The 26,593-nt window shown below is 42.2% G+C and overlaps 1 protein-coding gene across 1 annotated transcript in view; it reads right to left on the minus strand.

The window, feature by feature from the left end:
* Positions 1 to 4,987: 4,987 nt before the first annotated feature.
* The window catches only part of LOC109936583 (transforming growth factor beta activator LRRC32-like), a 267,744-nt gene continuing 246,138 nt past the window's right edge, over positions 4,988 to 26,593 (minus strand). Inside the window, exon 3 of the mRNA XM_048605462.1 lies at positions 4,988 to 5,500. Coding sequence (XP_048461419.1) covers positions 5,212 to 5,500 — 289 coding nt within the window. The 3' untranslated portion in view covers positions 4,988 to 5,211. The remainder of the gene's footprint in view (positions 5,501 to 26,593) is intronic.

Genomic DNA, 26,593 nt, shown 5'->3' on the forward strand with positions numbered 1-26,593 from the left:
CCCTAGTTGCCCTGGAGAAGGTGCTGGTGAGCTGCCTTCTTGAACCGCTGCAGTCCACATGCTGTGGGCTGACCCACAATGCTATTAGGGAGGGAATTCCAGGACTCTGACTCAGTGACAGTGAAGGAATGGTGATATGTTTCCAAGTGAGGATGGTGTGTGGCTTGGAGGGGAACATGTTCTTTTGAGTTCTACATTGTTTTCCTCACAAGTTACAACACTTTCAAGTTTTATATCATCAGCAAACGCTGAAATTGTCTGCTGTACACAAAGGTTTGAGAACACTAATGTATATATGTATACATGAAAAGCAAAGGTCCTAATACTGATCCCTGGTGAACTCCATTAAAAGCCTTCCCCCAGTCTGAAAAATATCCCTTAAGCATTACATTCTATTCCACGTCACTCAGACAATTTTGTGACTGTCCCTTTAATTCGATGAGCTCCAACTTTGTTCTCAAGTCTGTTATATGGCACTCGTAGTCCAAAGTACTTCTTCAGTAAATACTTCAACAACGTTTGGTGTTAATAAACTCCAGTCCCCCTGTAGTTCAAAGAACGATTAACTGAGCCTTACCGAGCACAAACTCCCAAGTTTTTTTTTCTCTGTACTGTGCTGCCTATGTTGATTTGAACTGGAGTAGCAGAGAAAGCTGTAATTGAGCTTAGAAGCTATTAATTAGGGAGGAGATCATCAGCAAGGAGTTTTGCTGTTCATTGAAATATAATGAGCCCTGAAGTAAAATAGACACAAATAGACTTTGGGTGAGGACTGGATTGTGGCTTGTCTGTATTGCATCATTCGATTGACTATAATTCTCATGTGACTCAATGCAGGTGGCTCAGCCATTCATTCTTACCCAACACATCTTGGTCAGAAGAAGGAATGTTGGCTAATTTTCCTCTACCCAAGATGGAGGATGTGGCAACAGCAAGAAAACTCAGATGTGAAATAAGGAACGATCTCCTAAGATGGTACATATTTACATATCTGTATGCCTCAGAAGCCAGAACAAGATAAAAAAAAACTGTGGGTGCTAAGAGATACAGGCAGTCCACACATTACAGATGGGTTCCATTCTTCAGAACATTCATAATTTGATTAGTAGGTTGGAACACAGTATAATATAAAATAGCTGCTCATGAGTATGAGCAAACGTTCACTTTAAAATTAATATTAACATGGAATCTCCTTCGTAAGTACAAGCATTCATAAGTCAGAAGTTTGTAAGTCAGGAACGCTCCATATGCTTAAAATTCCATGTACTGACCATAAGATAATTGGTGTTTGAAACTGAAACTTTTAAAAAAGTGAGTTAGAAATTAAAATATCACTGTTTTAATTGATCAGAGCTGACAAGCGATGGAGATCTCTGCAGAGGGAAAAGTGGCGGGCAGTCAAAAAAAAGGGTTTGACCTAAGTTGCAGAAGATGAGGATACATGAGGATGCGTGAGGATAAGTGAGGATGGTACAAGCCAGAGAAGCATGGTGTAGCAGTGGCAGCAGATCTCTGAGGAGACATAGCTGCAGCACCAGTAGGACAGGGCACGAAAGGAATTCCATTCCCATTAGGCACTGCCACCTATTCAGGGGAGACCATGGCTTAGCAGTAATATCACAGGGCTTATAATGTGGAGAGCCATGCCTGATGCTCTGGGAAGGGGGCATGGGTTGAAATCCCACCATGGCAACTGGTGGCACTTAATTTAAATGAATAAACATGCAGCATTAAACAAGAATTAGCTTTATTGTTACATGAGTACAGTGAAAAGTTTGCGGCACCATCTTGGGTACCTTGGTACAGATCCTAAAGTAAAAATTCTTAGGGAAAACAATTAGACAAGGTAAGGAAGTGAAAAGTCCAGCAATATATTAGAAAACAGAGAAATAAGAGTTCAGAATAATGTCCTTCCAACCCAGCCTGTGCCAAACTTCACCTTGAGGTTGGGCGTTTGAGTCCACGCTGAGGCTGGGAGTTTGTGTCTATGCTAAGGCCAGGAGTTTGAGTCCATGCTGAGGCTGGGAGTTCTTGTCTATGCTAAGGCCAGGAGTTTGATCTACGCTGAGGCTGGGAGTTCGTGTTTGTGCTGGGGCCAGGGTTTGAGGCCATGCTAAGGCCAGGAGGTCAAGTGCATGCTGAGTCTGGGAGTCTGTGCTGGCTTTCACCCTGGACATTGTCGATGCCACCCCAGGATGGGAGGTAAAAAGAAAAAGATCAAACAGAGAAAAGAGAGAGACAAAAAGAAAAGAAACAGATGGAGCGGATGAGCTCTGGCTCAGGAGTCCTACTCCGCCACCATCTTGGAGACATTTTCTTGGTCACTCATCTAAGTAATGGTGACAATGAAACTATCGTGGATTATTGTTAGAAATCAGTGTGCCATTTAAACAGTGAAATCTGACATCCTTACTTGCTCTGATCTACATGCCATTCCAGACCCACAGTAATGGGATGGACCTTTAACTGACCTCTAAAATGTCCAAACAAGCCACTCAGTTCAAGGGCAATTAGTAAGAGGCAACAAATGTTCTGCCATTGGTAACCACATCACATAAAGGAGAAAAAAAACCTTCATCTTGTACCAGCTAAATCAGTACAGAATGTGAATCAGATCACATGTGTGGGTTACTTTATCGCTGGATAAACTCAGTGAAATTTTTTTTCTTCACTCTTAAATAATTGCATTTTTAAGTTTGTATTTATACTTAGTCAACATGCATAGTATATTTGTTGTGGCCTTTGGGTTGACTTGCATGTCCTCAAGGGAGCAGTAGCTTTTCAAAAAAAAATTAAGTAAGCACTCCTGTGTTCTGTAGTTATCTGTGTGTCTGCTTTCCATTATCTGCAAGCTTCATCCATCATTTTAAATGAGATACATTTGTCTGGATATGACGCCTCACTGAGCAACCCATGACTGCTGGGAGTGAAAGGTCGATGTTTCATGTTAACTCAGTTTCATATTTCATTGGCTGATATGAAGCTGCATCAAGGCAAATAGTCTGTAATCATTTTCAACATCTCCACTGTTCTATGCAGCAGCTGCATCCTGAAGGAGGTAATTGACATTACCCTAGGTTGGTGTTGTAATGACTTACCATAAGTACTCACATATAATGCCAAGTCCCACCTGAAAGGTGCCCCATTAGTCACTGTTGTGCCATAGAGAGGAACACATTTCATTTGCATGTGTGCCGAGTGTTCTTACATTGATAAGTGCATACCAAAAGCTAGATTAAAAAGTAGATAGAAGATTGAAAGAGCTGTAGGAAGGAAACTGCTGATAATTACGGAGGAGATCAAAACCAGGCCAGAAACAGGTGTATCAATGCCCAGACTGAGCTACATGTCTGCCTGTGCTAATACCTCCAGTTAAGGTAATCCCCCTCACCAATGACTCCCACATTCAATCCCAAACTGTGACATAAATTTTCATTCCTATGTGTGGTAATTAAGTATACCTTACCCTGCTGCCCCAATTTGTCATCTCCAATGTCCAATATTGTGGTGAAGACTATTGTTAGCTCTTGTTTGTTGTTTTCCTGAGAATCACCTCCTTCTCTTGAAATCACTTTGACTGATACCATATAGAACTATAAGCACTGCAGAGGTTTGTATGTTGGTGCTTTAAGACAACTCCACACACTGTTACTCTAAAAACAATAGAAAGAGTGGACCTGTGCAGGTCGAACGTGTTTTTCCCATAACTAGACATTCATATTAGAAAAGCGGAGGAAAATTATTATAAAGTAATATAGTAAAGCTTTTGTGAAAACGTTACTTATGCATGTAACTGGATGTTGAATTAGGCAGGTTTCATTCATTATTCTTACCCTGGCTTTCTCACTGAGAATAGATGTGGGCTCAATCATAACCAGTGCTTTTGATGCATAATGTGGCAATCAGCAGTTGGATAAGTGAATTTCTACGCTACATCTTCTTTACTTGCACTGTATTAAAAGCGCAGTTGGAAAATTCCACTTGCCAATCAATCCAATTTTCAGCAAAGCTTATACTTAGTGGGAAAGTCTCACTGGTGTTGGAAAGCTGTTTACTTGTGGGGTACACCAATCCAAATCTACTACACCTATTGCTTCACCATACAGGCTTTCCAGTATGAATTAAAGGGAGGCAATAAAGTGCAGTTTCCCAACTGAAATTTTCTTCACCAAAATCCCAAATACATTGAGGTCAGCTGCAATGTCCCTTGTCGGCTCCTGGTTCAGAGGGTCTAATCGAACAGCATGAGTCCAATTCATGCCACACATGGAGTGCTAACACACTGATATCCACACATTGCATAACTGAACCTGGGTCTCTCTTGATCTCATCTCAACAACATAGATTCCACAACAGCAGGGAGTTCTATACTATTGAGTACTATAGGCCCTACAGTAAACTTTCAAAAAGTTCACTGGCAATGGTTCAAACCAGAGATTTTTGGAATATTTTTAAAAGCTTCCTCAGTAAGTTGGGGGAAAAAGTAGAGCGTAATGTTATTAGTCTGTACTGGTTTAGCTGATCTCGGCTGTTCTAATGACTGCTACAATTGATTTCAATGGGGCTGTGTGACTGAAGGGATAAACTCAATGAGCTTATCTGTATTATTACGATAGCAGTGCACCCTGCTGGAAGCTTTGTGACTATCCAAGTCAGAGGAGGTCACAACTTTACCAATGATCCTCCTCCAGCTACAGGAAAGAAATGTTTGCTGGTACTGAGTATGCAAGCTGTTGCATTTCTTTCGTTCGTGCAAGCCTGTGGTATGGTGGAACGATGCTTCGGGTGTGTGATACTTCATGCACCCAGGCAGTGTCTGTCAAAACTAAATTGCTGCAGTATCCGTCATAATAGATTCCTATCAAAACATCAGACAAATTTGAACAAAATCATTTCAAAAAATTATAAATCTATACATGTTTTTTATGGTCAGATAAATTTTATCAGTCATTGTATAAAATCATATATTTTTACATTTTGTCAGATAAGTTAGATAAATGGTATCAGAATAATGTTAAAAGGTTTTTTTTTAATTAAATCATTTAATAAGTCAGATCCTTTTCACAATTGTTTTGAAATTTGTAATGTCTTCTAGTACCAGTGACTGCATTGCACTGGACTTTTATCTTCTGTGTCTTCTTCTTCCAAAGCAGTCCCTCAGAATGGAGGAAGACTTGCTTCCATTCTAATGGATTTTGAGATGGCTAATAGTTAAAATACATGAACAGTGGACTCTGTTGCAAATAGGGTAGGTGGTGCTTCAAGAGTCAGGTAGATGAGTTGCTGGGAGGTTTCTGCCATCTCCCTGACACTTCCACTTTGCCTCTGTGTCTTCCTGACAAAGCCTCTCAATTTGTTTGTCATCATCCTGACTGAGCCTTCTCCATTTGATTGGTCATAAGCCAGGGATTCCCAAGGTTGATGATAATGTTTGACGTCTTCAAGAATGCCTTTGTGAAGTGACTCTTGACGGTCTTTCCACCTGGAAACACCAGCCCTCCTGTGTGGCACCAAAAATATTTTGTTGTTAATAGATATGAGCCATTTCTTCATTGTTACTTTCAGCCTTAGGGTGTGCAAAGGTGACGCTCTGAAGTAGTGCAGGATGACACACCACAATGTCCACTTTTAGACACTTGTGAAGATGCTTTGTTTCTCACCATTTCAATGATGTGAACTTGACACCATTACTGTGATCTGCCTTGCAAAATCTGGGTCTATATTTCATGCACGGATAGGTGGTGTTGTGGGTACAGGCTCTGAAATCTCTCTCACTTCTTTGCTGCAATCTTACATTGAAAAACCACAGACAACATGGACAGCAGCGCATAATAACGGGAACCAGAAATGAGTAAGGATTAACCAATGTTTGTACATGTGTATCATGTTCTCTATTCTATGAGCCTACTATTCTCCCTTAATCTCTCCTTCCATGTGAACTTTCCAAGCCATATCCACAGCCAACCCCTTCTCATTGTCACTCCATGAGGCCTCGCTACTCCCAATGTGCCCATCACAATTCAGACTATCTCTAATCCTTGCATCACTCTTCTTCTTCATCCTCATTTATCTTTCCAATCTTTCTTCTTTCTCATCTGCTTTCAGAAAATCTCTTCCCCGTTCACTGACAACTGCACTTTCAAAATCCCAATTTGGTTCTCCATTCACCACAACATTATTACAGCGACCGATCTTCTGAATACACCCCCAACTCCAGCTTTGATGGCTCAGTAAACTTGTCATTGAAGGTAAACCAAAAAATGGAGAGAGATTTAAGAAGAGGACTTTTAGTTGGGGAAAAGTGCCAGGATTACTTTTGCATTCCCAAATGATTCAGAATAGTGAACAGTTACCAAACAACAGCAGCAAACAATAATATTTTATGTGGTCCAGCTAGTGAGTGGTAGTGAGTGTTCAAACCAGTTATACACAGTTTCCTTTCAATTTTGCCTCTCTTGGAATGAGGATCATATCAAGGAACGTTCCTCCTCATCCTTCACAACTTATCTATAGCCTTTAAGCTGGTTGACCACTTTATCCTCTTCCAAAGCCTCCCCACTATTACCCAGCTCAGTGACAGTGCCCCCATGTGATTTCAATCTTCTTTTATCTTGTCATAGCCAGAGAATCAGCTTGATTTATTAAATGGAATGTTTAGCACTTTGTCCATCACCTTCCACATTCATTCCTTCAACACTGATGTACAGTAGCATCACTGGGCATCACTTGCAGGCTACACTACACTAACTTTCCCAAGGGTCCTCTGACAGCATCTTCCAAACTCATGACCTCTACTGTCTCGAAGAACAAGGACAACAGATGTCCAGGAACACCACCACCTGCAAGTTACCCTCCAAACCACACACCATCCTGACTTGGAATTATATCACTATTCCCTCATTATCACTGGGTCAAAATACTGGAATTCCCTCCCTAATAGGGACAGTATGGTGGCTCAGTGGTTAGCACTGTGACGTCACAGCACCAGGGACGCAGGTTCGATTCCACCCTCGGGCAACTGTGTCTCTGGAGTTTGAACATTCTCCCTGTGTCTGCGTGGGTTTCGTCCAGGTACTTCAGTTTCCTGCCACAGTCCAAAGATGGTTGGATGGATTGGCCATCTTAAATTGCCTGTAGTGTGCAGGGATGTGCAGGCAAGGTGGATTAGCCATGGGAAATGCAGGGTTTCCGGGGTAGGGTAGGGAGATGGGTCTGGGTGGGATGTTCTCTGGAGGCTCGGTGTGGACTCAATGGGCCAAATGGCCTGTCTCCACACTGGGGATTCTATGATTCTATGATGTGATAGTAGTACTGTGGGTGCCCCTAGTTCTCAAGAACTGCATGGTTTAATAAGGCAGCTCTACACTACCTTCCCTAGGGCAATTAGGGAGTGATAAATGATGGCCCAGCCAGTGACAGACACTGAAATGAACTAAAAATAAAAAACCCTTTGCAGTGGCTTCTCTTGCTGCTTGAATATCATTATCTCTGGTGGCCCCCAAGGATTTCCTTGGCTCCCTCCTATTTCACACCCACATGCTGCCCTCTGGAGTACACACTATTACTTTCCACATGTATGCTGGCAACACCTAACTCTGCCTCAAGTTGTTAGTTTTCTTGCCTGACAATGAGAATTGGAGCAGAAAGTTCCTCTGACTAAACATTGGGAATACTGAAGCTAATGTCTTCTGTTCCACTCTCAGATCTGTTCCCTAGCCACCAACCATATTTCTTCCTGCCATCTATTTAAGGCTGAACCAGGCTGTTAAGCCTTAGGTTGTATTTTACTTCAAGATGAGTTTCTCACCAAGTATCTGAAACATAGCTTAAGCCACCTTCATAACCTTGCCCTTGCCACAGTTCAACTGCTGCTGAGATCTTTGTTTATGCCTTCTTTGCCTCTATCATTGACTATTTCAAAATACATCAGACCTGTCTCATGTTCTCACATCTTATTCAATAAGATTGTGGCTGATTTGTTTGTGTTTTAACTTCCAGATTCTTATCTACTCCCACACCTAACAAGAATCTATTTACCTCCACGTAAAAATATTCAATGAGCCCACCTGCTCCTACTTCTGAGGCAGAGAATTCCAAAGCTTCATAGTGCTCTGAGAGAAAAAGCTTTTCCTCATCTGTGCCTGAAAAGGGCGACTCTTAATATTGAAATATTGACTCCAATTCTGCACATACACACAGAATGAAACATCATTTCCTGAGCATTTCTGATTTTAATTTATCCATTATTGTCTGTGTAAATGAACTATTGAAATTTAAACTTTAGAAAAATCGACTGACATGAGGCAAGTTCATTGATATTTCATTAGAGCAGACTAATAAGTTAAAACAAAGTAAAAGGGACATACAAGGATGATTGTATGAATCAAAGCAATTCATGCAACATAACAGATCAAATTTAGGGAGGAAGCAACACTTACTAACCATTGTGACAAGCAAATTAAAGTTAATCTTGTAATGACAATCTAACCAATGCAAGTGACATGAAGCTGACACAACTTGAGATTTTGACACTATGTCGGGTAGTTTAATTCAATCATCTTGCAAGGTTAGCTGGAAGCACTGAAGATATTTTCCTTCAGGTGAGCAAAAAAAATGCAGGTATGGATGGGGATAGATTATACATGAACTGTACAACAGTTTGATGGGCCAAATGACCTTTTTATATTGCATGTTATCTTATATTTTAAGAGCACAGGTAATTTAAAAGTTTTGTCTTGTATGTTCAAGCACAAAAGTTTTCTTGCTTTCGATTTCACGTACTCAGATAAAGGAAGTCCTTTCACCCGCTGATCTACTCTTTAGCCCATGTACAGATTTTTTTCTCCTTAACTCTTAATTTTTGTGTTAAACTTGATCTTTTTATTTTTGGAATGACATGGGCATCGCTGGCTGGCCTGAAGTTATTGCCATCTATAGTTGCCCTTGAGAAGGTGGTAATGAGCTGCCTTATTGAACCACAGCGATCCATGTGCTGTAGGTTGACCCAGAATGTTCTATGACAGAACATTCAAGGATTTTGAACCAGTGACAGTGAAGGAATAGCAATATATTTCCAAATCAAGGTGGTGAGTGGCTTGGAGGGAACTTGCATGTGATGGTGTTCCCATGTATTTGCCACCCTTATCTTTCTAGATAGAAGTGGTTGTGGGTTTGGAAGGTGTTGGCTAAGGACTTTTGGTGAATTTCTGCAGTGCATCTTGCAGATTGTGCACACTGCACCTACTGAGCATCGATGGTGGAGGGAGTGGATATTTTTGGATGTGGTGTATGTTGTTGGATCTGCAATCATCCAGGCAAATGGGGAATATTCCAGCCTGACCTTCCAGTTGCCATCCACTTTAACTCCCCCTCCCACTCTCCTGGTGATATATCCATCCTTTTTTTTAATTCATTCAAGCGTCACTGGCTAAACCAGCATTTATTGCCTAATTGGCCAGAGGGCAGTTAAGAGTCAACCAACAATCCCCCAACCAATCTTTCCCCCCCACCCACCAAAACAATCAGCAATGAATTCATGGTCATCATTAGACTCTTAATTCATGATACTTATTGAATTCAAATTCCATCATCTGCTGTGGCAGGGTTTGAACCTGAGTTCCCAGAACATTATTGGGGTCTCTGGGTTAACAGCTCAGTGACAATACCACTGGGCCATTGCTTCCCTTCTAGGAGGGAAGGGTTCTGGGTGGGGGTGAAACCTCATTGAGGCTAATTCAATCCTGAGAGTTTTCCCTCTGGTTGCTATTCCCTCATCCTTTAAGATGCCCTTTAAACCATCCTCTTTTCACCGGCCTCAATACTTCCTCAGGAAGCTTGGCGCCAAATATTGGCTGATAAGGTCCATGTAAAGTGCCTGCATCCATTAAAGGGGCTACATAAGTACAAGTTGTACCCAACAGGATTACTTGACATTGGTCAGAAACAGGAACTCTGGCCATTTTGTTTACCGCTTTCACACCAAGGAGCTATTGTCCTAGCTGATATGAAATAATTTAATACAGATTTGGGCCCTTTCTGATCTTCCTGAGGTTTTGCTTTCGGTGTTATTGATTTGCTAACACCTACTTATACCATCAGCTGCAGCTACTACCATAACTACAGTGGATTTGTGAGACAGATGAATGCGACATACCATGACAGCAGATTGATAGAAGTAGCTACAGCCGGCGGCTGTGAATAAATATTTCTCCTCTGTTCATGGGGAAGTTTATACTTTGTCCTGTATCAACTTCCTAAGAGGAAAATCTCAGGCAACACAAAATTGCAGGCACAGAGCATTCCGCTACTCCACAAGGTTAATGGGTACCTCCACCTTGAGCAACTACCTGCCTGTTTTCAGCCATGAGAATAAGAAGCTGGGATTGGGGAAGAGGTGGGCGGGCACGGCTAAACATGACAAGCCAAAATAAAGTATAAACGTCTAGTTAAATGCGTCAATAGAGTGTGTAACGTTGCGATTTTTTAAAAAGAAAGTTTTGAAAATTCCTGCATCTTTACCCTCCCAAAACATAAACATATACAATCACAAAAGCAAAACAGTGCAGATGCTGGAAATCTGATGTAAGGATAGAAACTTCTGGAAACACATCATTGGAAAGAATCTGCGGGGAGAGAAACAGAATTAATGCTTCAGTCTTTTGTTTTCAGAACTGAGGTAGGATCATTGACCTGAAATCTTAACAAACGCTCTGTACTTGAAAAGAAATCCCCTGGGTATAATTGCTGCGTCTGTATTTGAGAGTGAGCCAGACCCTTTTTTTAATGCACTTGCAAGAGACCAAAGATGCTATTTTTGCAAGATCCTCAGTCCCAAATGCTGACAAGGAAAGGCTTTGAAAGAAGAGATTGAAGAATTCATTGGACAAATATTTAAGTTTACAAACTAAACCTGGATTACGTTTCAAACTGACCCACTGCCATGAGAAATGCATGTGAATGTACACAGATTACTGATTTAAATGCATGCATAAATGTACACCCACATACCTCCTCTGCTTAACCTCGGGATATTGTGCACAACCATTATGTCTTTTTGTTTTTCAGCTTGGGTCTACTAATTTAGCAGACACCACGGTTTGAATCTATATTTACAACAGTCATATTTTCTTAACATACACTCGGGATTAAATCTTTGACGATCCAGGTCAGTTTGGCTCAATTCAACACTGGCCAGGCCAATTATAGAACAATTGGGTGAGATGTTATAGCAGGAGATGCTGTTTTGGTCAGTCCCATTGGGTTAAGAACATATCAATTATTTATTGTATTCGAAATGGCAACAATGTGGTGTCAATGTTGTTAGGGAATTGTAAGGGAACATCTCACAAATATTGGTCATAATGGGATTGAAGTTTTGGAAGGGAGAGGACAGAGCCATAAGAAGACAAACTACGAAGCAATGAGAAACAGATTGATTGTAGCAAGCTGGCTGAGCATTAATAGGCAAATCTACTAATAAACATGCGCTAAAATATAGAATCCCTATAGTGTGGAAATAGGCTGTATTGACCCTCCAAAAAGCATCCCAACCCGATACACTCCCCCTACCATATCCCTGTAAATCCTATGGCTAACCCACCTGACCTGTACCTGTTTGGACTGTGGGAGGAACACACACACACGGAGAAGGGGCAAACTCTGCACAGTGGGTGGACGTGAACCCAGGTCCTTGGTGCTGCGAGGTAGTGGTACTAACCACTGAGCCACCATACCACCCATGTATAAGCAATGCACTCCTAAAAAGCAAATGCACCATTTGTGTAGTTAATCACCCATAGTCAACAAATGAGGCAGTATCAAAGTTACATGAATGTAAAGCGAAGTGGAAATTAGGCTGACTATAGAATACTACAATAAAGTATAGTGGATTAATGTAGTTAAAGATACAGATCAGCTTTGATCTAATTCAATGATGTAAACAGGCTTGAGGATCTCAATAGCTGACTCTTTTACCAACTTTCCAGATCACCCTTCAGCTTATTCCTTTCAAACATTAAATCTCATGTTTCTTCAAGTTTACATCAGAATTGAAACCTCTAAATCTGGGGATCCTCTTTGTCATTCTACTTTCTAATTCTCCAAGTCTTGAATATGTCCCTTCTGATTCAGAGACAAGTTGTGACATGTATTGTCTCAGGTTTCAGATTGAGAATAATGATGAGACAATGTGCATTAATTAGGGAGCATATCACACAACAACCTCTGACAGTTAAATGTAGAAATCTGGAAGTTGCTGTTTGTCCACAGGCAGCAGCACTGCAGTACCTCACTAGTACATTCAATGAAAAGGTATGAAGTTATAATACTTACCCGCTGCTTACATCGAATATAGCACAAAATGTTTGGGCTAGTGCTTCCAGGGTCAAGTGAATTTTTAATAGCCTAATAAGGGCTCAGTGGTTAGCACTGCTGCCTCACAGCGCCAGGAGCCCGGGTTCAAGACCACATTTTGGGCAACTGTCTGTGTGGAGTTTGCACATTCTCCCTGCGTCTGCCTGGGTTTCCTCCGGGAGCTCCGGTTTCCTCCCGCAGTCCAAAGATGTGCAGTTTAGGTGGATTGGCCATGCCAAGTTGCCCGTAGTGTTCAAAGGATTAGGGTTAAAGAGGGATGGGTCTGGGTGGGATGCTCTGAGGGTTGGTGTGGACTTGTTGGGCTGAAGGGCCTGTTTCCACACTGTAGGGATTCTATGATTCTATGAAATCCATGTTCAACAACATAACAAAATAAAACAAAGAACTGCGGATGCTGGAAATCAGAAACAGAAACAGAAATTGCTGGAGAAACTCAGCAGATCTGTGTGTGGAGAGAAAACAGTGTTAATATTGCAGGTCCAGTGACCCTTGTAGCTAGGAAAAGGTGGCATATATGCCGAAGACAGGGAATGGGCGGAGGGAGAAGGAGTAAGCGAAAGGCAGAAACAGAACCCAGAGACAACCTGTTAGGTAAATGAAAGGATGAATAATGGTGAGCCAGGGAGAAGGTAAAGCTAATAATGGCGACCATAAGTAAGTTGGAATGGCTTGACTGAGCTGAATGCAGTCCATGACAGGGTGTGGGATGTGAGAGTGGGTAAAGGACATCGAGCAAAGTGTTCAGGTTCTAAAGCTATTGAACTCGATATTTTGTTCTGAAGGCTGTATTGTCCCCAAGTGGAAAATCTGATGCTGTTTTTTCAGCTTGCACTGAGCTTTATTGGAGCACAGCATCAGGCCTGAGACAGAGACATCGGCCAGAGAACATGGTGGTGTGTTGAAATGGCAGGCAACTAGAAGCTTGGGATCATGTTTGCAGACAGAGCGTAGATGATCTGCAAAGCAGTCACCCAGTCTGTGCTTCATCTCCCCAGTGTAGAGGAGATCACATTGTGAGCAGCAAGTCCTTGTTCAAGAAAGGTTATAAGGATAAGCCCTGTAATTGCAGACCAGTCAGTTTCACTTCAATGGTGGGGAAGCTTCTAGAGATTAGCACATAGAAAAGATGGGTTGATTAGGAAGAGTCAGCACGGATTTCTAAAGGGGAAATAATGTTTAACTATCTTGTTAGAGTTTTTGAAGAGAAAGCACAAAGATGTGATCAGGGCAATGCTGTTAATGCGGTATACATGGACTTTCAGGAGGCTTTTGATACAGTGCCAGATAGCAGACTTGTGGAGATCATTATAGGTCACAGAATAAAAATGCTAATCGCAACATGGACCCAAAATTGGCTGAGTGACAGGAAACAGAGACTAATGGGTCAATGGATATTTTTCAGGCTGGAGGAAGGTTTCTGGTGGAGTTCCCCAGGGGTTGGTACTGGGATCCTTGCTTTTCCTGATACACATTAAAATTGTAGGGGCAATTTCAAAGTTTACAGTTGACACAAGACTTGGAAGAATTGTAAACTGTGAGGAAAGTGTAGATCTCCCTTTCTGTTTTGACCACTCTGTTTCACTCTGTCTGTTACTCCATCTCTGTTTCGTCACACCTGTCTCTCCTGTTTTGCCATCTCTGTCATTTCTCTGTTTCTCCCTCTGTTTCCCAATTCTCTTTCAGAATTTCTGTGTATCTATTACAGTTCCTCTCTCTGTGTTTCTCCCTCTCTGTTTCTCTTTCTATTTTCTCCCTCTCTGTTACTTTCCCAACTTATACTTCCATCTCTCCTTCATCCTCTGTGTTTTGCCCTCTTTGTTTCTCTTCTCTGTTTTTCCCACTCTGGTTTTCACCCTACTTTTCACCCTCTCTGTTTTTCCCTCTCTGTCTCCCTCACATTGTTTTGGCCTTTCCGTGTATCTGTCTCAATTCTTCCGTCTGTGTTTCTCACCTTCTATTTCACACTCTCTGTTTCTCCATTTCTGTTTCTGCCACTTTGTTTCACCCTCTTTCTTCCCCAACCCGTATTTCCATCTCTGCTTTGCCCTCTTTTTTCTCCTCTCCATTTATCCCTCCAAGTTTATCTCTTTCATTTATACCCTTTCTGTTTCTCCCTTCCTGATTTTTCTTCTACTTCTCACCAAATCTGCTTTGCCCTCTTTGTTTCACCCTTACTTTTTCTCCCTCTCTGTTTCTCCTTCTGTGTATGACCCTCAATGTTTCTCCCTCTCTCTTTTTTTCTTGTATTTCTCCTTCTCTTTTGGGTGGCACGGTGGCTCAGTGGTTAGCACTGCTGCCTCACAGCACCAGGGACCTGGGTTTGATTTAACCCTCTGTGTGGAGTTTGCACATTCTCCCTGTGTTTGCCTGGGTTTCCTCTGGGTGCTCTGGCTTCCTCACACAGTCCAAAGATGTGCAGGCTAGGTGGATTGGCCGTGCTAAATTGCCCATAGTGTTCAGGGATGTGTAGATTAGGTGGGTCACAGCGGGATGGGTCTGGGTGGGATGCTCTGAGAGTCAGTGTGGACTTGTTGAGCTGAAGGGCCTGTTTCCACACTGTAGGGATTCTATGATCTATGATCTCTATTTTTCCTTCTATTCTTCACCCCTTCTATTTCTTCCTCTATATTTCACCCTCAATGTTTCTACTCTTTGTTTCTCTTCTATATTTCTTTCTGTCTTCTTCATGCTTTCTTTTTTTGTCCTCTCTGTTTTATCCTCTCTTTTTCACACTCAGTTTCACCTCTCTGTTTCTCCCTCTTCCATTTCTCCCTCTCTGTTTTGCCCTCTCTGTTTCTCCATTTCTTTAGTTAGTCTGCAGCAGTGAACCCATTCGTTGGCTGTATTTTGATTCCACTTGGCCACACCTCCCCCTACAATAATCAAAACATCCTGATTACAGAGTGTTGCAACTAGATTCTGAGTGAGGTTCCCCAATTTGTTACACTCCTTATGGGATACCCCAAATTGTTATGAGCATGTGTGATGAGAGATGAACGAACTCCCCTTCTTTATTCACTCTCTCCCTCTGTAGCTCCCAACAGAGCTTCATTTCTCCCTGACCAAATGGATTTATTTTTTAAAAAAGAAGCCAATTTAACCAGACTTTCTTAAGTTAACAAAAGAGTGAGTTCATTAGTTACTAAATGTGAGAAGAAATAATAGCACAACACTCATACACACAGATTAGAATTGAGAAATAAGTCCAAAAAAAGTTATCAATATATATATGGGTCGTTTTCAGTCATTTGTGAAGGGTAGGTAATAGAATGTTGTGCCTGCTACATTCGATGGCACTGGTGGCATTGATGCCAGTTGCTGAACAGCAGATTTCAAGATCCTTGTCAAATCTACAGGCTGGCTGAGGTTGCCTGAAATTCTTTTGCTCTGACTCCTTTCAAAGCTGAATTACTGGCAGTGCTCAGAATGAGTAAGTTTTTTTATTTCAAAAATATACTTTATTTATAAAACATATTCTATATATATAGTATATATTTTATAAATAATAAATAAATATAAATATATATATCGTGTGTGTGTGTGTGTGTGTGTGTGTGCGCGCGCGCGCGCGCGTATAGCCACTAAAGTTTTATACAGTAGCATATGAAGAAAACAAACAAACATTGGAGTTTGACTCTATCCAACAAATAAGTAAGAATCTTGCCCCCTTTTACCTGCAGTACAGGTATGTTTAATGGCGATTCTCAAACTTTGACCTTCCCAGCACACTAGTCCACATTCTAGTATATCAGACCACTAGCACACGGTTGGAAAAATAAAATACAAACATGTCTGCATGACCTGCATGTTATTTTAGATTTCGAGCATCTACAGCATTTTGTATTTATTTTTCTTCAATCTGATTGGTTGAAGATGCTCATTGTTACTTGTTCTGCTCATACACACCATCAATCCCTTGTAAAGGGTATCAGACTGGATAAAGTGCATGACTATAATTTGTCACTCAAAAGCCCACTATAACCCTGTGAACAACAGACAGCGTACAGGACAGATCTGCTGCTGACCACAAAATCTGCATGATTATGTAATGATGATTTACACATTGTCATGCTCATGTAAAATTTGATCAGTTTCTGGAGTAATATGACTTTGGCTTTTTACAGTCACGAGTCAAGGGGAAGCCATAAATGTCATAATCGAAAGTAAGTTTCCTTTCTCTCCGATCAGTGTTCCCTATAAGAAGAGAAATATATCTCCCTATAAGGAGAGATACATTGTCTGAAGAAAGAGCTTGGAGATGAAATTGACATCGCAGACATACTTTGAACTTTTTCAAAAAGTACACTCATTGGCACACACCGGAGATCTTTCCAAATGAACTGCCCAGTGCTCTGTTGTGTTTTTGTTATGGTTGGATTTTCTGGCACCATTTATGCTTAAAGTGGTGGAAATACATTCACACTGAGCTAGATGGTATGAGTCAAATTTGCAATGCAGACATAACAATTGATTTCTGTCCTTGTGTTAAAAAGAGGAAAATATCAAATAACTTCTAACTCTTGATCTCCATCCACTCTGTGATGTCAATTGAAAAGTATGCATACATGAACCTTTATTTAACAACATTGTGGTGTATTCTCTGATGTTCCATACCATAAAATATCTTTATGTTCATCCATTTGGAGAATATCCACTACAGTGAAGTAGTGAGCCATTTGAATTTGACTGTATGTCAGAATTCACAATGTCTATATTCGTTGATGTTCTTGTTCATCAGCCGCAGTCACAAAAGTATCACCTTAAGTCAGTGCAATTTGGTAGGTTTGGCAACAATACTGTTTTGTCTTGATTCCATCATATGCAATTTTATTCATATCCAATTTCATAATATGCACTGACCCAATACCTCACTCTAAATGGACATTCATGCTGTGCATATCCAAGTAGTGAGTGTCAGTGAGTTAATTGAGTACATTATTTATTCCAACTGAGCTTATCATTATCAATATCTGAACAGAAATTCTTTAAGACCTCTCACTAGACGATGATTAGGAGCAGGTACCCTGATGGATTCTACCTTCCCCTAGCCTAAGAGTGTTTTATGGGAGCACTCTAAATATTACTCAAGTTGAGATCATGTAACTCAGTACAGATCAATGTATGTACCATTTTGCATCACAATATGCAATGCATTTGCCTATTAGGGATAGGTTAAGTTCTAAAAATGCTTTCACCTCATCCTGAAATCTTTCACCAGTGAGGCACTCACTTTTAAGTTATTCACATAAAAGCACATCACCCTGATTAAGTCAATCACACTGAAGTTAGATTTTTTGTCAGCTGTTTTAGAACTTGTTTTGTGCCCATACAAGGAATTCCTTGAAATAGAATCAAATGTGAGGGAAACTCCAAGTTCTTGAGAACTTCCATTTCATGTACTACACAAAACTTCCTTGTAACACACAGTTCCTTTCAACAAATCATTCCATTTTCAGAATAAAGAAACCCTGAAGTCATCCAATCAATAAATGTTTGTTCGTAAGATGGGAATCCTCAAAACTTATCAATATTGTCTATGTTGAATGCTCGGATTGAGAACTCACAATTGTGTGAGTACTGTGTGTGTGTTAAGTAGAAGTTTTGTTGAAACTTGGAATTTCCCTTAACCACTTTATTACTGCAGCTTCATGTTTGGAGTTCTTAAACTATCAAGTATACTTTTCATTGTTTTCTGGCACTCCACAGGATCCGAACATGCCACACAAGTTGAATCCCACAGCACAGATGCGAACAAGAAAACAATTGGAACCCAGTGATCCTTTGAAAGGCTAAAGAACATTGATTGGCACAGGGTCAAACCCAATCCTTTAGGGTCGCAGGTTCAATTTCAGATCTATAATTAATTTATTGACTACAGCCAAGGAAGCAGTCAAGTCAACTGACCTCAGGCACCACAAGCAAGGAAAGGACAGAATCAGCTGGAGTTTCTACTTCAGGTCATTAAAAATCAATTTCTGCTGTAAAGAAATGAAATAGTTAACATTAGGTGAGAACAGGATCTTGGTTGGTTATAAAACTTTCCAATGTTAGTTAGAGGCTTACAGATGAACTTGAACTTTCAGACTCATCCAAAGCAAGACAGCAGCGTGTTAGGTACTAGAAAATTTCAGGAGCATAACTGTCAATGTTTGCTTTCTACCTACCGCAGCCACCGTATTTGCATCTCAGTTCTGGGTTTCCCAATCATTTGGAGCAGGACATGATGCAGTCTCTTTCATTCCATTATTTAAAGGGTGAGGATCACACTTGAAGGATGATAGAATGGTGTAGACAGAGTCAAAATCTGCAGAAATTGAGGATTACTGTGGCAAGGCAACAAGACATTACAGTGATGCCTCTCTGATTCTGTGGGTTTCAGAGTAGTTCTACTCCCACACCAGGAGAAAAAAGGCTGCCACTGAAAATAAACAGGTGTGGCTGGAAGTGACAAAGGAATTTAGGAACAGGAATAAAGTGCTTTGGTACGTGATGCAATGTCACATGACATTCACCGACCTATCAGGGAAGAAAAAGTGAGCGGCACAACACATTCAAGCACAAACTCCTTTACTGTGCCTTCTGTAGCCTTCCACTGCATATCACTCCTCAGATCAATTTACCTTGCTGATATATCCATCCTTTGCTGATAAGGTAAATCCTTACATTCCCCTCTGACCATCACTGACCCTCAACCTCAGCTCGGTCCAATCATTCACAGAGACTGTATAAATACTGAGATAACAAGGTGTAGAGCTGGATGAACACAGCAGGCCAAGCAGCATCAGAGGAGCAGGAAGGCTGACGTTTCGGGCCGAGACCCTTCTTCAGAAATGGAGGAGGGGAAGGGGGTTCTGAAATAAATAGGAAGAGAGGGGGAGGTGGATAGAGGAGAAGATAGGTGGAGAGGAGACAGACAGGTCAAAGTGGCGGGGATGGAGCCAGCAAAGGTGAGTGTAGGTGGGGAGGTAGGGAGGAGATAGGTCAGTCCAGGGAGGACGGACAGGGCAAGGGGGCGGGATGAGGTTAGTAGGTAGGAGATAGGGGTGGGGCTTGAAGTGGGAGGAGGGAATAGGTGGGAGGAAGGGATGAGCTGGGCTGGTTTTGGAATGTGGTAGGGGGAGGGGAGATTTTGAAGCTTGTGAAGTCCACATTGATACCATTGGGCTGCAGGGTTCCCAAGCCGAATATGAGTTGCTGTTCCTGCAACCTTCGGGTAGCATCATTGTGGCACTGCAGGAGGCCCAGGATGGACATGTCGTCTGAGGAATAGGCCGCTTAGCCGAACTCGTCCTCACCCTCAACAACTTCTCTTTCAATTCCTCCCACTTCCTACAGACAAAGGGGATGGTCATGGATACCCGCATGGGCCCAAGCTATGCCTGTCTCTTTGTAGGTTACGTGGAACAATCCCTCTTCCGTACCTACACTGTCCCTAAACCCCACCTCTTCCTCCGTTACATTGATGACTGTATCGGCGCCGCCTCGTGCTCCCACGAGGAGCTCAAACAGTTCATCCACTTCACCAACACCTTCCACCCCAACCTTAAGTTCACCTGGACCATCTCTAATACCTGTCTCTCCTTCCTGGACCTCTCTGTCTCCATCTCTGGCAACCACCTAGAAACCGATATCCATTTCAAGCCCACCGACTCCCACAGCTACCTAGAATACACCTCGTCCCACCCACCTTCCTGCAAAAATGCCATCCCCTATTCCCAATTCCTTCGTCTCCGCCGCATCTGCTCCCAGGATGAGGCATTCCACTCCCGTACATCTCAGATGTCCTCGTTTTTCAAGGACCGCAACTTCCCCCCCTCAGTGGTCGAGAACGCCCTCGACCATGTCTCCCGCATTTCCCGCAAATCATCCCTCACACCCCCTCCCCGCAATAACAACCAAAACAGAATCCCCCTCGTCCTCATGTACCCCCCCACCAACCCCCGGATCCAACGCATCATCCTCCAACACTTCCGCCATGTGCAATCCGACCCCACCACCAAAGATATTTTTCCCTCCCCACCCTTATCTGCTTTCCGGAGGGACCACTCTCTCCGTGACTCCCTTGTCCGCTCCACACTCCCCTCCGGCCCCACCACACCTGGCACTTTTCCCTGCTACCGCAGGAAGTGCTACACCTGCCCCTACACCTCCCCCCTCACCCCCATCCCAGGCCCTAAGAAGACCTTCCACATCAAGCAGATGTTCACCTACACATCTGCTAATGTGGTATACTGCATCCGCTGTTACCGTTGTGGCCTCCTCTACATCAGGGAAACCAAGCGGAGGCTTGGGGACCACTTTGCAGAACACCTACTATCAGGTCGCACTAAACAACTGCACCTCCCAATCGCAAACCATTTCAACTCCCCCTCCCATTCCTCAGATGACATGTCCATCCTGGGCCTCCTGCAGTGCCACAACGATGCCACCCGAAGGTTGCAGGAACAGCAACTCATATTCCGCTTGGGAACCCTGCAGCCCAATGGTATCAATGTGGATTTCACAAGTTTCAAAATCTCCCCTCCCCCTACCGCATCCCAAAACCAGTCCAGCTCGTCCCTGCCTCCCTAACCTGTTCTTCCTCCCACCTATCCCCTCCTCCCACCTCAAGCCGCACCTCCATCTCCTACCGACCAACCTCATCCCGCCCCCTTGACCTGTCCGTCCTCCCTGGACTGACCTATCCCCTTCCTAACTCCCTACCTACACTCACCTTTCCTGGCTCCATCCCCGCCTCTTCGACCTGTTTGTTTCCTCTCCACCTATCCTCTCCTCTATCCCTCTTCTATCCGCCTCCCACTCTCTCCCTATTTATTTCAAAACCCCCTTCCCCTCCCCCTTTTCTGATGAAGGGTCTAGGCCCGAAACGTCTCTCTGCTCCTATGATGCTGCTTGGCCTGCTGTGTTCATCCAGCCCTGCACCTTGTTGTCTCTGTGTTAAAATGTATGTTTTCCTTTGTTTAGTGAAGACCTCTATGGATTTTTACTGGTTTCTTCCCACCAGCGTAATTTCAATAAACTCTTTGATGCTCGAAGTGAACTCCTTGGTGTCGGGAATCATTTGGTCATTCCACCCCAACAATTTGGCTCTACGTATGGGAAGCAGGACCACCAACAAGTGAGTAGTCTGTGCATTCATTGTGATCTGTATGTCTGGCTTGCTCAGAGCTCTAGGTAACCCCCTCCTGTACCCGAACCGAAATTAGGTTCACTCAGTCTCAGGATTCTGGAATAGCTACTGATGGAGCTTGTGTCAATCACGATAGCCTGGAGTAGCGGTGGGTTCAGCCCTCCAGGATGGGTCAAGTCAATCAGATGACAGCATGTAGGTGGATTGGTTGCGAGATGTCTCGGGCAAAGAAAGTTGGACCAGACCAAGGTTAATCAAAGGGTGATTAACCTGATGTTGATGTATTTTGGCGCTGGTGCATGGTTACCAGCCGGAGCTCTGGTTGGCGAGTGGCCTCCGAGATGGACTGAGTAACTGTGGAGCACTGTGTCCTCCACAGGACCTCTGGCTTGGCTAGTGTTATAGTAGGACTCAGATGAGAAGATAATCTGATGCAAATGCATAGGCACGATAATTCCCCGGTGATGGAGTGCATATGGTTTGGTTTAGCACAAGGATCGGGCCGTGGTAGTAGTTTAGTGTTGCATAATTTTCTGAGTCATTACCTGGCTAATCCTATAATAATTTTTTTCCCCCTTATTCATTCACAGGATGAGGGCATCACTGACCAGGCAGCATTTATTGCCCATCCCTAATTGCCCAGTGGGCAGTTAAGAGTCAATCACTTTGCTGTGGGTCTGGAGTCACATGTAGGCCAGACCAGTTAAGGACGGCAGATTGCCTTCCCTAAAGGATGCTAGTGAACCAGATGGGTTTTTCCGACAATCAGCAATGGATTCGTGGTCATTATTAAGTCCAGATATTTATTGAATTCAAATCTCACTATTTGCTGTAGTGGGATTCAAACCTGGGTCCCCAGAACATTACCTGGGTCTCTGGGTTAACAATCCAGCGATAATACCACTAGGCCATTGCCTCCTCATTAATCATCATCCGATTTCTTGCAAATAAAAATAAGAAGCTAATTGACCTAAGGATTAAAGAATATTGGAATCCCATAGACCTATCTAACATGCAAAGAGAATGGTGGGATAAAGAAAAGACAAATAAGGAAGAGAAGGCTTTAATATTAATGTACATGTCAAATTAAAGAGAAATTCTTCGGTTAGCAGATATTTGTCACAGCTGAGATTTATGGAGATAAATTCCCTGTAAATGGCTGTTAATCTTGGAATGTGAAGCTGCTGTGTGCTTCTTGCTCTATTTCCAAGTCTTAGAGTCATAGAATCCTACAGCACGGAGACAGACCCTTCGGCCCAAAATGGTCCATGCCGATCAAAATGTCCATCCACACTAACCTCATTTCCCTGCGCTTGGTCCATAACTTATAAATATCTTTCCTATCCATGTATTTGTCCAAATGCCTTTTAAATGTTGTTAATGCACCTGCCTCAACCACTGCTGCTGGGGGGGGGAGGGGGCTGGTGGCGGGGGTGGCAGGGGGAGAGAGAGAGAGACCAGCTTTTGTGTTTGACCAAGGTGATAACTTTTTCCTGTCTGGATGTGAATGTTGAGTACCCACAGCCCCTGTGTTATGTGTTAATGCTTTGTGGTCTGATTTGGATACGTCTTCATTCGTTGGTTGTTAAGTGTTATCTTGGGTAATTTGTGTGTTTTGTCTCCTGGAGCTCAAGATTTGGGAATACTTTGAGTTTAGTTTGTATTTTGGGAATGTATAGTGATTTGAAAGTACAATGTGCGCTTGTATCAGTGTGGAACAGGTATGGTTAATGGTTAATGTAATGTCCTTTTAAGGAACAATCAGTGGTTGTGTAAAGCAAAAATCTGTGATAAAATGTTGATTTAAAAATTTCGTTCTTAAAGCTTGGTAAAAAATTACCTCTTGGAATTGGCTACGGTTGATTAAAGTTAATTGAGGAAGTAAAAGTTAAGTCAAAATATATAACTTATTTGCTCTTTCCTTAAATTAATGTACTATCTGTGTTGTGCTTGGATTGAGGAAAGAGGTCTGGGTACATTTAATTTTAGAAATATTATGCTTAAATTATCATGTTTGGAATTTCATTTTCTGGCCAGAGTGAACTTCCAAATACTGTTTTAACACACGAGTGAATCTTTAATTGGGATGATAAGATTTGCTCATCATAAAAGTACTTTGGTGTGAAGGTATCCAAGTACAGGTAGTTCTGCTATAATGCGTGTTTTGTAACATGAATTGGCTGTAACGCAATTGATGAATAGTGGACACTGTTTGGATAACGCAAACTTTCTACTATACAGTATAGCGAATTTCAATGGCAATTTCCTGTAGTGCGATTTTCTATAGTGCAAGGTCACACAAGAACACGACAATCACGTTATAGGAGCACTACCTGTAATAGAGAAATTGGAATTTTGGAAATGTAATTTTCTTTGAACAAAATTTTTGATGGTACTTTCTAAAATCTGACAAAACTGATTTTGAGGGGTTTTATAAAGAGAGAATCTAAAAAGAAGGAGGTAGGCTTCTCTTTTGTTAATTATAACACACTTATTTCTGCACAGGAGGAAGACAGACAGTTGATGAAATTACGTCCAGGAGTTTTCACACCGCCCCTTTAAAGCAACAGTAAATCATTACTAGTTAACCCATTGTGCTTGAAGTGGAATGGATGTATACTGTTTTGTTTTTCAGAGAATTGAAGATACTGAAAATTTTCATTGATGGCTATGAAGTTTTGAACCTGTCTGCAGACTTGCAATTTTGCAACACAGTGATGGATCAGGCATCTTCAATCCAATCCCTAACAATGCATCTCAGCTTGGAGAACTAGTGGGAAAACATCCAATGTATTTGAATATCAGGAAGTTTGAAACCACTAAGCCTGGTTACACTTAAGCATATCTTGATAAAAAAAAAATTAAGACCCATATGGCCTGGCACTCTAAAACATTTAAAGGAATAGTTACCTGAAAATATAAGATGATTCGAGAAAATGATAAAGTGCATGCACATAGTCTCAGTGATTTCAATGCATAAGAAATTGTTATTGACTTTGAGGGAGGAAACGGAATATTGAATTTGGACAAATTTACATAGAGATATATCAAATATCTAAGACAACAAGGTGCAGGGCTGGATGAACACAGCAGGCCAAGCAGCATCATAGGAGCAGAGAGGCTGACGTTTCGGGCCTAGACCCTTCATCAGAAAAGGGAGAGGGGAAGGGGGTTCTGAAGTAAATAGGGAGAGAGTGGGAGGCGGATAGAAGAGGGATAGAGGAGAAGATGGGTGGAGAGAAAACAAACAGGTTGAAGAGGCGGGGATGGAGCCAGTAAAGGTGAGTGTAGGTAGGGAGTTAGGAAGGGGATAGGTCAGTCCAGGGAGGACGGACAGGTCAAGGGGGCGGGATGAGGTTGGTCGGTAGGAGATGGAGGTGTGGCTTGAGGTGGGAGGAGGGGATAGGTGGGAGGAAGAACAGGTTAGGGAGGCAGGGACGAGCTGGACTGGTTTTGGGATGCGGTAGGGGGAGGGGAGATTTTGAAACTTGTGAAATCCACATTGATACCATTGGGCTGCAGGGTTCCCAAGCGGAATATGAGTTGCTGTTCCTGCAACCTTTGGGTGGCATCGTTGTGGCACTGCAGGAGGCCCAGGATGGACATGTCATCTGAGGAATGGGAGGGGGAGTTGAAATGGTTCGCGACTGGGAAGATATTGTCACGGTTGGGGCCAAATTGGGAAGGCTTGAATGTGGATTGTAGTCCATTGGGGATGATCTGGTTCCGTAGGCAGGTGCTAAGGAAGGTGATGTGGCTGCAGTACCTCTTCGACCTGTTTGTTTCCTCTCCACCTATCCTCTCCTCTATCCCTCTTCTATCCGCCTCCCACTCTCTCCCTATCAAATATCTAAAATAAGTTATCAAACAATTTTAAAAAAGGAGTCAAAGTATGTTTTTGCCTGAATCAGACAGAAATTTTTGACTTCTATTTTAAAATATTATAAGCATATGTTCCATGGACTACAAATCTCTTCAGATCTGTGGAATTAGATTGGCGGTAATAGTTCAATTGCAAAATTGGATGAGACGAAGTAATTAAGGGTGGAGATTGGTGGCAGAAGATTAAAAAAAATTAGAATAATGGGTTGAAATGACAATTGAGGTTAAAATGCATTTTAGTGAAAGGAAAGTTTAGGTGAGAGTACTAAATTGATAACTTTGTCTTGGTGATGTTTGTGTTCTCTTCTTTCCTTTTAAGAGAACTGAACTGGATAACAGAGCCACTACCATAGGCATCGGGACCATACGTGGGGTGATAAACAAAACCTCATACATGTTTTGATAAGATTATACGAGACCCAAGAATGCATTGAATGATCTTGGGATACCGATGTAAGCGTGCAAAAGTGTTTGTTGCCTTGGAAGTAACAAACATGAAGGAATACATGGTTAAAAAAAAACAAATTGCGCTGAAGAATGGGTCTCAGACGTGTACACCTACTTGTCGAAATAATTAATATGGCCATAGTTTAAATGATAAGATACTGACACATAATCCACAGAGAAACTGACTTTAAAGCAATCAAAGTAGCATTAGTGAAAGGGATGTAAAAAGAATTACAATCAGAATAAGAAGTGTGATCGGCTACTATGTCAAAATTTTACAGAAATGAAGGAATGTGGACTCTGGGAGAAGTGATAACAGGCTGAGTGTAAGGGCTCATCGGATGACATACAGATACCCCATCTTGAGCGGTTGTATGATGCGTACACGTCAGTGTTTAAACCAGTAGGTGAAATTGTAATGTGTTAGGACAGTAAGTGTATGCGAGAGAAGGCCGAGCTCAGACTCGGGTGGGGTAGGAGTCTGTAGTCAGGGAACCCTGCGAAAAATATAATGCGGGAAGTATAAGCTGAAGCTAAAGCCTGATGAATGCACCGTAATTTGTTAGAGCTGTATTGTTTGAGACAATGTACGTTGCAGCTCAGATGGAGGTACTTGCATAGGGAGGTAGTTACCACTTAATGATACAATCATTCATAAAATTAGAAAAGTTGGAAAAATATTGAAGAAGTATCTTCAAGGTGGACACAGATGAAGAAGGCTGGGGAAATTTTGAGTCCATGTATGATGGTTATTTTACTGTT

The sequence above is a fragment of the Rhincodon typus genome, chromosome 14 (genome assembly GCF_021869965.1).
Source record: "Rhincodon typus isolate 14 chromosome 14, sRhiTyp1.1, whole genome shotgun sequence".
NCBI lineage: Eukaryota > Metazoa > Chordata > Chondrichthyes > Orectolobiformes > Rhincodontidae > Rhincodon > Rhincodon typus.